This window comes from Pecten maximus, chromosome 8, assembly GCF_902652985.1.
Source record: "Pecten maximus chromosome 8, xPecMax1.1, whole genome shotgun sequence".
Taxonomy (NCBI): domain Eukaryota; kingdom Metazoa; phylum Mollusca; class Bivalvia; order Pectinida; family Pectinidae; genus Pecten; species Pecten maximus.
The window spans coordinates 23,959,182-23,972,778 of NC_047022.1; the positions used below are offsets into that span (position 1 = coordinate 23,959,182).

The following is a 13,597-nucleotide window of genomic DNA, read 5'->3' on the forward strand; positions in this document are numbered from 1 at the left end:
GAAAATTGTGCTTCTTTATTTATGCAAGATTTTCAATATTTCGTACTTTCTAGTTGTCTCTCTTATAGGTAATGAAAGGGAGGCTCCCTATAACTTTGACCCCCAAAATTAGACATGGATTATAAGTAAAACTTCCAAATTGTTCTGATATATCCAACAGCAAGATTAGTGCTGAAAATACGGTATATGGTTTTAAGGTAATATTTTGTCATTAAGACATCTACTTAATGTAATTATTTCTGAAAATTTGTGAACATGCTAAATCTTCCCCATGGCAATTTCTGAAAGTTAGCAAGTATATTGACTACGTACACCAGGGATTTTACCAGGATTTTGGAAATGAGACCCCTGTCATAAAATTGAAAAAATTGTTGAGATTTTAAAGGAATTTGGGAAAATAACATTAGTGTTGAATGGTTTTCAATCAATTCAGAAAATATGAAAATGTAATAAAATGATTATTTGATGTTTTAATATATTTCATCAATAAATTGACACCTTTCTATAGAGCAAGGGAACCTAATTTGGTAACCATTAATTCTACACACCAGGAAAACTTTAAAACAGGACTTAAAATTCTTTTACACAAATTATTAGTAATTGCTGATTGCCAAAATTTAGGTTGCAATTTGGAAAAAATGGGGCCAATCTTTTATTGGAAAATGACCGTGTATAGTAAGACACCTAGAAAAGTCCCCATGGGGCCATTTTTTTTAATTGGAAATGAACCCTACAGACACATAGCAAAATCCCTGTGTAACATATATCTGTTAATGGATGCATGCTGTTTTTGCATGACATATAGCTTCTTTAAACGAGAAAAACAATTCAACAGTCATTGGCATGATCATAGTACATATACCACATACAACAGTACAAATTAAATTTCTTGTCATTTATTTCATGGTGAAGTTTCAAAATGGTATAATATATGCACATAAATTGTAGACATCGAGGATATGTTCATTCTCAGAAAATGTTTCAAACCAAAAACGTAGCTCTAAGATTTTGGTGTAGGTAAAGGAAACCAGACACTCAGTTTAAGTCCATAAATGTAATTAACATCTAATAATATCCAAAACTGTTAGGAAAATTTCATGTTTTCTGGGGAAAAAAAAAAAAAGAGAGACAAAAAAAAAGTTCCATTAACGATGCTATATTTTCTATTATTTTGTCATTTATTTGATTCCAACCCTCTGTTTTTATGGAAGTCTGGTTAAATGTAAGTTGAGGGTTCTGTATCTCCAAAATCAATAATTTTGTCTGCAAATAACAGCAGAGCGCTCCATACATTGTGTACAGAATGCGGCGCTTGTGTCTATACCTTATAGTGTTATAGAGTGATTTGCTAACTCTGCAATTTTGGCACACGATGTTGAGCTGAGTAGACATTGTCACCATGGGGATATAGCACAAATAAGACAAGTTACAGGCATCATGAGTCTTAAACAAAATACCCCAAAAAATCTAATATATATGGCTTCTACAGTGGCATTCCCGATTACTGTCAGCATGCATGTAAAGCAACTTTGGATTTGAAGTTAAATTATTGTTAATAATTGAATTTTCTCTTCACTGTATTTAACCAAATAATGCATTTAGTGTTTTTCTTGAAGAATTACATTCATTATACCTTTGTAGATTTAGATGAGCATGAACATAGAAAATACATGTAATATATGAAAAAAATAGATTAACAGATTGACAAAATCCTGCTTACAACCATCATTTTTCAAATAGAGATGTTGGGACGCATGGCGCATAGTTTCAAATTATTCATTATGTATCCAGATAACCTTTCTTTCGAAGAAAAACACGATAAAGTCACTTTGTATTCTATATTCATACTAAGAATATAAATCATTTTGTGTCAAATTATATCTTTGCAATCTTTCATCCTTTGATTTGAATGATAACACAACAGAGCACCACTTGATTACAGAAAGCATTATAATAAGGAAGTCCTTGAACTATCAACCTGATTTTGTCCCTTTGCTAGTTGTGTGATTTAATTCCTTCTCAATGTCGTACACAGCCACTTCCCTACAAGGTGATGGAACCATATACACATAGGGAATTAAAGTCATCGACTTCACGGCTACAGCAACAGTTATACTGATGTTATGTTGATGTCTGGTCCCATGTTAGTATTTTCAAAGGAATATTGATTAAAGATTGAAAAAATATATATAAAGAAAATCATACTCCTGTTTTATTAGATAGTGGAACATTATCAAAATCATATTTTAAGAAATACAATGTAATCGATGCTATTGTAAAAGAAAAAAAATACAATTTAAAACCTTAAACCATCAAGAAGGGTTTCATATATGAATGTTTTGAATTAAAAGCTCTGTTATGTTGATTTGTTAAATAAGTGCTGTGTTTTGGGAGGAGGGAGGTAATATCAATAAATTGAGGTTTCAAAAATTAAAAGACACCTTCGGCAAAGAAAGTTTCTATTTTCACCACACAGTGTAGGGAATGGATGATTGACCGACTATATCTGTTAAGAGCTGCTGAAAGGCCTTATGTCCATTCATTTTCATTGAAATACAAAAACCTGGACATAGTTCAGTTCCAATATTAATTGCTTCGATCTTATTCAACAGTAGAGGCTAATGTTGCACGCCTTATTCAGGCTAATAGGAGTTCAGTTTCCAATTGTTGAATAGTAAAAACAAATTGTCAAGAGAACTAGTACTTGATTATAAATGCCAAATTTGGGGAAAATTAAATCTTTTACAAAGACTTGTATACACCTTGTGTCGGTGAACTATTATTCAGGTAAAACTTTTGATTTTAAAAAGTGACAATTGAATATATACCTGCAAAAAATATTGACAATCATTTCATATAAACGATAAACAATACATAAAGGCTGTAATGCTTCGTGCAAAGAGAAGACAAAAATGTCAATATATAGACTGATATAACGAGGCAGCTTGAATGAAATTCCTTTCATTGTTGTCTTACCTATCTGTATGTATCTTGCTTTATCACCCAGACTATGAATAGTGTGCTTATACCACGTCACCACAGCATAACTAATGGAGTACCTGGTGACGTTCTGGGATGTAGGTGGGGCCGTATTCTATAGACTGTTCATGTGTGTTAGAATGTGTATTTGCTTTACCTTGAATGAAACTTGTTGCTGTTAGTGATATATATATATAGGGGTTAACATACTGTATACTTGGTGATATTCGTTCGGGATTTATTTTTGCTATAATCATTGTTAATAAATATAACATGAAAATAAATTCCTAGCAGATATTTTCATCTATATTATTGAAAGGTTTATATAAAAATTGTTGCAAAATGTAAAGAAGGCATAGTTGGGTGAAATTTAATACCTATAACCTTGGTCCGACAGGCAAAATATTAGACCTGTGAAATTTAACAAAGTACAGTACTGGAAAATATTGAAGATAACTTTTGATAATTTTGCTGTGTATGCATGCTTAGTTAAGTATAGAAAATACTGTAAAAAATATTTTCAACTTCAAAATATTTTTGATGTACCTGATAAAATACACATATAATAATATATCATATTATGTATTATCTTTCTTTTTACGACTACTGCTTGATATGAAATCGTCGAATAACTTTTATTAAAATTTTTCGAATCAAAATACACCCTCAAGGTTGTACACGCCAAAAATTTATAAATAAAACTGTCTACAAATTATAATTTCTGCTCCATTGTATTACCAAGCAAAATTTTATTTGCTTAAAGCAAAGAAATAATTATTGACAATCAGATCAAAAATTGAGTGGTTTCAACAAACAATTGTTAGTTTTTGTTGGATTTTATGCAAGGATTTGATATTGCGCGAGTCATTTTGCAGAATGAAATTAAATTCAAGTTTATTTACTGTTACTAATTAATTTGTTCCTGTCATATATTATCCCATGATAAAGTAACATTTTTATCAATTACATGCACACTGCTTCGAATATACTTAACAGCGCCTGTGTATACATAGTTATATAAAGTCCAACATCAGTAAATCTTAGTTTATTTAATAAACAGATGGCAGCTGTAGCTCTTTGTAATTTGCTGGGACACCTCAATAATTTTGCATTGAAACCCTTAAAATGGTTAAATTAAGTTGATAGGCATATAACCTATGGGCTATTTAGAGGTTAAAATGAATTCTAGTAAATTAAAAAACCTATTCCTCACAACTTATTACCTTTACGAGGATGAAAATGGTATGCAAGTTTCCAGAATTATTTGGAATAGATGAGACAATACATCTGTGAAAAATGCGGATTAAGCAAAAAACATCTAGCATGGTTTTTGGTTGTGACTATTGATTTTTATGGGGTAGACTACATGTCTACAAATTCATTGATTCACCTCGGATGAAACTTGCAAGGGTCGAGGAATTATTGTCGGTTCAGACTTTCCTCAGTTGTGTAGCTTTACCAAAAGGATTTTGCTGATGTAACAAAAAGTATGATTTTTGATTACATTCCTGATAAATGGTACAACTATAAAAATTGAGATATACTAGAAGGAAACAATTGTTTTATATTATTTTGATGCCACATGATCATTTTTTCTATTTATTGAAATCTGCTGACATGGAGAAAATTAGCTGTGGGTATTGGTAAGGTTAGAATGCACTCATTTGATAATACTGTTTGATAGATGCATCATTAAGCTGTCTTCACTAGAGGCATTTTATAGTGCATCATGAATAAGTTACACAGCCAATTGTATTGGCTAAGCTCATCTTCCATTCAGCATCCAATGCAGACCACTTTATCAGAATTTTATCCATTTAGTCAAAAACATCCTGATAGCCAGCATGTTCACAAAGTAATGATGCGTGTTGTATACATAAATCAATGACATTTTACACAAGTATCGGTGATGTAATATGTTTATGTCGGTGATATATTATGTTTATGTCGGATGCATATCTAATGGCAAAATGTTTTATTTTTCACATTCAATTTGAAATTGCAGCATATTTCATTGTAATTATAAGTTACCTTTTTATGATCATTCTTCTTATTGTTGATAATTACAAGTTACATTGCTATGAAGGTCATGCTATGAAGGTCATTTTTGTGTTAATTCTATGTTGGATAAAGTAAGAGGACAATTTTATCTTTTGGACAAGTTCAGTTGAAAGAGTATTTAATCTGAGATGGAATCGATGCTTGTTATTAAAGGTAATTTGTTACATGGTAGAAGTCTTTGTTCTGAAGCAAAACGTTCAAAGGACTTAGTAATTAAGTAATTTGTTACATTGTAAAAGTATTTAATCTAAAATAAGATGTAGAAAGGCTAATTTGTTACATTGTAGAAGTATTTAATCTAAAATAAGATGTAGAAAGGCTAATTTGTTACATTATAGAAGTTAATCTAAAATAAGATGTAGAAAGACTAATTTGTTACATTGTAGAAGTATATAATCTAAAATAAGATGTAGAAAGGCTAATTTGTTACATTGTAGAAGTATTTAATCTAAAATATGATGTAGAAAGGCTAATAAATGGTACTCAGTAATTTGTTACATTGTAGAAGTATTTAATCTAAAATATGATGTAGAAAGGCTAATAAATGGTACTCAGTAATTTGTTACATTGTAGAAGTATTTAATCTAAAATATGATGTAGAAAGGCTAATGGTATTTAGTAATTTGTTACATTAATTGAAGAAGTAACTATAAGTATTGATTGAGGCATCCTGCTAAGTTCATGGTTGCCACATATCTTTATAGCATATGAAATATATCATTCTCGAGTACAGCTGCATCAGTATTTGTAGAAGGTGTATTCTATACCCACTGAAGTTATGTGAACAGTTATTAAAATTTTATTTCATGTTTTAATTACCTGTACTGGCGCCGGTATATATAGTAATCGTGCAATTCATCTAGTTTGAATATATGATGAAATATGGGTTGATTATATCTACCTTCATGTAAGTTCAGATGCAATTTATTTTTAATAAAGCTGATTCCTCTTTATATTATGATTAACATATAATAAACTTTTTACAATGGTTTAAAATTACTTATTCTTCCCATGAACCTTCAAAATAAATTACGACAAAAGTATAATTTAAGCATAATGATTTTATGCTCCGGTATATATTAAGTATATTTTAAGGTATTAAATAATATAACTCTACTTCAATTGCAACAGTTACCTAGAAGAGATTATAGGCCAGAAGACTACTTCGACTTGAGTTGGCAAGCTTATTTTCGTATTGGATATACTTTTTGCTGAATCAGCGATTTCTCCCTGGGTTATAATACACATGTTGCTTCATGAGGCTATGTGTTAGGGCCAGCACACATGCTTGGCTGTTCATGGTTGTATGTGAAGCCATGCAAGCTAACCTGTATAGAATAAAAAAAACTTTTGTGAGATTAGGTGTGTGTTTAAAATTTATCTTCTGTAGAGGAAATTCGATGATATAATTGGCGTATAATAATGAATAAAGACTTAGGAATTTTTGCATTTGAGGCTTTATAGGCCTAAGAATGTTAATATTCTGTATCTGTTAAGACAGAGGTATTATGTTTTTTTGTTTTCATTTGGTAATGCAATGATCTCCATGGAAAAAGCTTTAATTTGATTGCATAAAAAAATATTGAGCATCTTTTTCTGTCATGTAGGTATTTGAACCCATTGTAGGTTAAAAACGATATGCTGATTATGACCAAGATAAGTCATTCAATAGATGAAAGATGGCTAGGAACACTGATCAAAATACTGTATTTTTTGTCACTCTCAAGTATGAGCAAGTCGACTGTACAGCAGTTATTGTCAAAAACAAAATGAAAAGTGAAAGGATTATAAGAGGAAAGTCAGTAAAAGAGAAAACAGGAAAGCTATGAAATTATCCAAAGCCCTACAAATGTTGGATTGAAAACCTCAATTGACATGCTGTTGTTTCATTGAGAACAGATCTTATAAAGACATTTAAAAAGTAGCCAATGTATTTATGTGCATGGTTTCAAATCTGTTTCAGATGTAATTCACACCTAAGAACTGGTATATTACATGTATTTTCTTTACTTCAAACAATGAGCCATAATACCTGTTAGCTATATTATATAGTGGTCACTTGTGGTCAAATGAGCTGGTACAAGGCCAAGTAAACTTTTCTTGACCAGTCACATTATCAATGACGAAGCAGATGGTTCCAGGCTTAACAATACAATGGTTTACCGGAGTCTTTCCCCTCAATCAATACAAACTATACACCTTAAACAAGGGGTTATATCTGTAAGGTATAGAGCTCGAGGTCACTTGTGGTCAAATAATGGTTTACCCATGAGTTTTTCATCTATCAATACAGACCATACCCCTAAACATGTTTGAACTGTACAGAGATTTTGTAACTTGTTGAAATGAGAACCTGTAAAATTATCTGACAGCTTCATCAATGCCTTTAATAATAAATGTAATATATTTCTGAATGTCAGATGATTTGTTTACCATTATGCATGATAGAGGTGGAGTTTATCAATATTTTACTGTTTTTTCCTGCAATAAGCCAAATGTCTTGTAAATAAATTTGGTATATCCATTATATTGCCTTTTAGTAAAATTATGAACTGCCCTGTTTTAACTTTTTCATCGTCCTGTAAACCCACCCTTTGAAGTTGAGTTGAAGTTGTATTGGCCATGGGCTTATTTGAGGATAAATAATGTATGATTTTGACAATAGAAGCTGCCCAATTGAGTTTTGCAGTGATTCTAGATCTTTAAGCTCTTAATTCCAAATTTGTAAATCCAATAGACCAATATAAGGACCTTATTGGAGATTGTGCGTTGAGACTTCCTGTAGAACTCAAGTCAAACTGTGTCTTGAGACTTTCTGTAGAACTCGAGACAAACACTCTGTCCATTATTGAGCAGGTCTTTCCATGAAGTTGAAAACCAAATATGACATCAGTATTATATTAACAATGGACAAAACTAATCTTCACAGTTTATTCAAGAAGGTGTATTGATCAACAGAATAAGTCCTGGTGATCAACAAGCAGTTTTTAATGATCAGGATTAAATAATGCTGACGTAGTCTAGGAAATGCCACTGTCTGGTGACGTGCCTTTTGAGAGTTGATGTTAAGTGTGAGCGTGGGTCAGCTGATGCAACGCCAATTTAAGCAGATATTTATAGCCAATACAGACAAATCACTACAGTGATGAAGCCTATTCGGCTGAGATGAATAGTATGTCTCGGCTGCCTGTTGTGAGCTTGAATCTCCAAGGGTAATCATGATGTCATTGCAAATGTGATGTCACGATATTTTTTTTTTTTAACTTCTCATCACACAAAAAAACAAGAAGCAAGAAGAACCAAGTTTAAATACTAATTTTATGCCAATCTCAAGAAAAAGGAGTAAGCATTAAAGTTCTCTTAACAGTTTTAGATCATGAACCAATGAACAGAAGTTCATATTCGCACCATAGTCTCATTTGTATACATAACAATTGCTATCAAACTCTGTCCACTGAGATGTTTTTAGTTACATGAACTGAATATTGAATGTTTAATCATCTGAAATATAGCCGCCTTTTGTGTGTGTCAATGAATCAAATCTCCGTAAACAACCTACCAATATGTTTATTTGATAAACTCTTCTGCTTGAATACAGAAGATGTGTAGCAATAAAGAATTTAGTTGTACCATTATATAGACCTGATTGGGATAATATCAAATGCTCTTTCTCTTCAATTTGAGGTAGAAATTTTGATCTTCAAATTGTTGACCCATCTTGAAAAAAGTACCTTTCTGCAAAAAAAGACTTGATTTAAAAATTGTAAAATATCAGTTATAGAATATTTGATAATTTGGTGATATGCATATCAATTTTGCCTGGTTGCTTTCAAGTAGCTTATATGTGTTCCAAAATTCGTGAAATGCTGCACCACAAGTCCGCATGCAGCAAGGTTGGGCTCCAAAGCGTAAGAACATTGTATAGGTTCACAGTAATGTGTATATATATACTAAATAGATGGGCATATATGGGTAGTATAAGGCAAGCACAGGGAAGAGCCGATCAAGACTTAGATTTCAATGTATAAAGTTATTACATGTCTTCATGCTCATAGAATATTGATTCCTTTGGAAAGATGGTTGGCTGAAACAGTCGTGCAGTATATACCCACTGTTGGGAGGAGAAATGCAACTTCATCAGAAAGCTTATTGTATGCTGATCAGTAAATGTCTGCAGACTGATTTGTCGGGAATTTTCGTAGGCTAGTCGTGGTAGACGATTTCACCTAACACTGCTGCATAAGCTTGTACATTTACATTATACTGCAGGTTAGCACGTGACATTGTACCACGCAGCACCAGTGTCTGTCTGTTTGTCTTGCACCAGCTTTACATCATTGTTAGACAAGCTCTTGACCGGCTAGCTACTCCCAGAATCTACGCATCATTGTCAACTGAGCTCTTGACCAGTAAACACATCTGTGTCATCTATGCTCTTGACCATCAGAAACTGCATATCGGGGTTCTGTTAGGATAGGATACTGTACAAAGAAGCACAGCCTACAGGTATCTATCATGACCAGCCATTGGTTGAAAGTTTTACAGGATGAACTTGTCACAAGCCGATATTAAGCCGATATTAATTCGGTGAATTGATTTATGAAAAAAATATAATGCATAAACATTATAGGAACCATAAAAGAGATTTCTCAACTTCATTGATATTGTTTTTCGGATCAATGCAAATTGTAGATTTAACCTCTGCATTATGGTACTGGAGAACAATTCCAACATGCTGATAATTTCTGCATTTCACTTGCTTCTGTAAGATGGCTCCAAGTTAAAATTGGCTAAGTTTGTTTTAGGCCATTTGGTGTTATATATTATGTGTTATACAGTTTGTGTTTTTGTAAAAATTCTCTGGAAACAACCTTTTATTTGAAGTGTGGCAGACACAATATTATAGATTAGTGTGTCATTGTCTCACAGATTTATGAAAGTATCCATAAAATAGTGAGGAAAAAAAATTGAAATTCATACCTGTTCTTCTTTCAGATAGTTTTAAGTGATTTCTGTAAATGCAAATCGTAAATGATTGTATTTGCTTCGAAGCTATATGATATAATTATATGTTATATTCCAATCTTAAGGTAAGGCTGTGAAAAGAATATATGTGATGTTTTGCTTGGTATCATAAGAGGCAACTAGATTATGGGGCCCATGCAGGTTTCTTTGGTTTCTCTGATAAATTCTATATAGGGGACATTGAAGACTTCTATTTAGGGGACATTGAAGGCTTCTATTTAGGGGACATTGAAGGCTTCTATTTAGGGGACATTGAAGGCTTCTATTTAGGGGACATTGAAGGCTTCTATTTAGGGGGACATTGAAGGCTTCTATTTAGGGGACATTGAAGGCTCCTATTTAGGGGGACATTGAAGGCTTCTATTTAGGGGACATTGAAGGCTTCTATTTAGGGGACATTGAAGGCTTCTATTTAGGGGGACATTGAAGGCTTCTATTTAGGGGACATTGAAGGCTTCTATTTAGGGGGACATTGAAGGCTTCTATTTAGGGGACATTGAAGGCTTCTATTTAGGGGGACATTGAAGGCTTCTATTTAGGGGGACATTGAAGGCTTCTATTTAGGGGGACATTGAAGGCTTCTATTTAGGGGAACATTGAAGGTTTCTATTTAGGGGGACATTGAAGGTTTCTATTTAGGGGGACATTGAAGGCTTCTATTTAGGGGAACATTGAAGGCTTCTATTTAGGGGACATTGAAGGCTTCTATTTAGGGGGACATTGAAGACTTCTATTTAGGGGACATTGAAGGTTTCTATTTAGGGGAACATTGAAGGCTTCTATTTAGGGGACATTGAAGGCTTCTATTTAGGGGGACATTGAAGGCTTCTATTTAGGGGGACATTGAAGGCTTCTATTTAGGGGGACATTGAAGGCTTCTATTTAGGGGACATTGAAGGCTTCTATTTAGGGGACATTGAAGGCTTTTATTTAGGGGACATTGAAGGTTTCTATTTAGGGGACATTGAAGGTTTCTATTTAGGGGACATTGAAGGCTTCTATTTAGGGGACATTGAAGGCTTCTATTTAGGGGACATTGAAGGCTTCTATTTAGGGGGACATTGAAGGTTTCTATTTAGGGGACATTGAAGGCTTCTATTTAGGGGACATTGAAGGTTTCTATTTAGGGGACATTGAAGATTTCTATTAAATGGACTTACATGGATCCTGCTGCCCTCATTGCCATGCCTTAAATTGTTACCTTCTCATGGTCTCTCCTTCTGTCCTCATATATATATGACCCTTGTAGCTTATAAATTGCTCAAGTCAATCAACCCTATATAGAAAATGAAATAATTCTAATTCTATTCAAGTGTTAATTGCAATGCTTGATAATTCAGAACACAATGGCATATGAATCAATGCAGAAGTGTTTTGGTTAATTAACCTGACTTCAGATGAAATGACAAAAGTATGGATATGTTGATTCCAAATGTGAAAGGTTCTTGAAAGCTACACATACATCTTTTAGATAGGGCATTTTTCTCCTTTCCAAAAGTGTCCCACTGCAACAGTTTTTCCTCATGATAGTTTGAAACCATTGGAATGCAGTAACGGAAGCTTTTGTCACAGATTTTACTTTCATAACTGGTTGATTTATTTCTATATATACCCATGCTCTTTTATGTGGGAGGGAGGGGGAATAGAGGAACATTTACATAATAATGTTTGTTCATTTCGTCCTATTTGGAATTAATGACACATCTTGAGAACTCTGTGATATAGATTTGATTTGGTGCATATTTACGACATAGTATCATATGTAATGTCAAATTCTACACCTGATCACAATCCTGTGGTCATTGGTCATTCTTGCACTTGGAGCAGGCAGGGTATTCATGTCTTGCAGATATTTTCTAGTTTCTTAATTCTCAGGAATGTGAAATTTTGAATAGCATTTAGCTCCATAATATTCACTATTTTGTTTTCAGGTACCACAAGTTTAGAGTAACAAGATGATACCTATGTTTCAGTAGGCAAAATCAATGACTTTCATGACCACAATTTGATATATTTCTTATTGTAACAGGTATGTTGAGGAGCATGTCCAGAGAACAGGTGTTGCCATAGAGACACAAGGTTTCACATTCGTCACAAGTGGCCGCAAGCGAGAATCATTGACGGTAAGTCCCTGTATATACCTGTAGTTTAATCTGAGGCAGGCGTTTTACCTTTGTGTAGATACTTGGGGTAGGTATTAAAAATCTGTGGTATAAAAAATACACAAATATTTTGCAGCTGGTATGGCCTGTTGCTAGACACTTGTCTGTTTATATAAAGCCACACCTTCCAATGATACACCTTTGTTGATCCTTGGTGAACATACCTGGACAAGCTGAATTTCCTAAAAAGTGTTTGTAGAATAATATATAGATTTCAAATACTTCAGAAGATTATTGTTACAATCAGCACGAGTCCTAGAGGGTTTGGTAGGTGGACCCCAAACTTCAAAACTTGTGTGTGAAAAATAGTCACTGTCACTATAAATAAAAGTTTTACACCATATTGCTCAACAGATATTGGATCTTTTGGAATTCCTCATCTCTTGTTCAAAAGTCTTATTTATGTTTCATCAGTCTTCTGAGGTCAAAAACAAGGCCACTGTTTTATAAAATTAGAATGTCAACTCTAGACAAACTGGTTCCTTATTCAATTATCAAGTACATTGTTCTCATGTTGATACAACTTTGTTTGTTTCAATGTGCAAAAGAAAATCTTTTTCTTTCTTGCTTGTATGGTGTCTGGGGGAGGAGGGGGTTGAATTTCAATGGTAATTCATCAGGTGGTAGGCTGTTTTATGGAAAGAAATTTTTGGGTGTCTGGCTAAAGCTGGCAAGCTTTCTGGTAACAGTATTCCAAATTTTGCCAAATTTCTATAATTTTCATAAACAAATGTTATGTACTTTAATATAAATCCTTTGATATAGAACTGGCAGTATTTTGAGCTTCGATCAACTGAGTACTAGGAAACATGTCTTATATTAAGGTGAAGTGCCTTTTATTAAGGTGCTCACTGACAATTAAACGCTATATTTTGCTGAGCCAGCAGTTCATGTGGGGGAATGTTTTTGCTCGGGTAGAAATATGTCTGATTAAGTTTCAGGTATGTGGAACAGGAAAAATGTTATACCTGGTTAATCTTGGGTGTGTGCATTTGTAGGAGGTGTACTTAAAATTGAGTATATGTGGTATGTACAAGCCAAGAATACGTATAACCTGGCTTAAATAGCTAAGAAGTATGCTAGGTTTTACAGCATGTATCTCATCATTTTTATGTCTCCCAAGCCACCTTTCAAATTTTCCCAGAAGTATCCTGAAATCAAGATATATGCTCAATTATCAGAGTTAAAATTGTATGCAAAGTACATAAATTTACCTAAACTGGCGTGAGGAAGTTTTATGTGGATTATGTATGAAGACAGAAATCCGTGTCATTATGTGTTTGTCTCCAATGGCTGAATAAACCTGGTCAACTGGTTTATAGCTCTTTGTTTCTACCACCTTCGTCAATATTGAATGGCTGGTTCGTAGG

At 33.3% G+C, this 13,597-nt stretch overlaps 1 protein-coding gene across 2 annotated transcripts in view; it reads left to right on the plus strand.

Annotated features, from left to right (window-relative positions):
- Window positions 1-13,597, plus strand: part of LOC117332864 — a 58,874-nt gene that overhangs the window by 8,998 nt on the left and 36,279 nt on the right. For both annotated transcript variants that reach the window (XM_033891922.1, XM_033891921.1), the window contains one exon: window positions 12,095-12,188. In XM_033891922.1, the coding sequence (XP_033747813.1) occupies window positions 12,095-12,188 (94 nt within the window). The remainder of the gene's footprint in view (window positions 1-12,094; window positions 12,189-13,597) is intronic.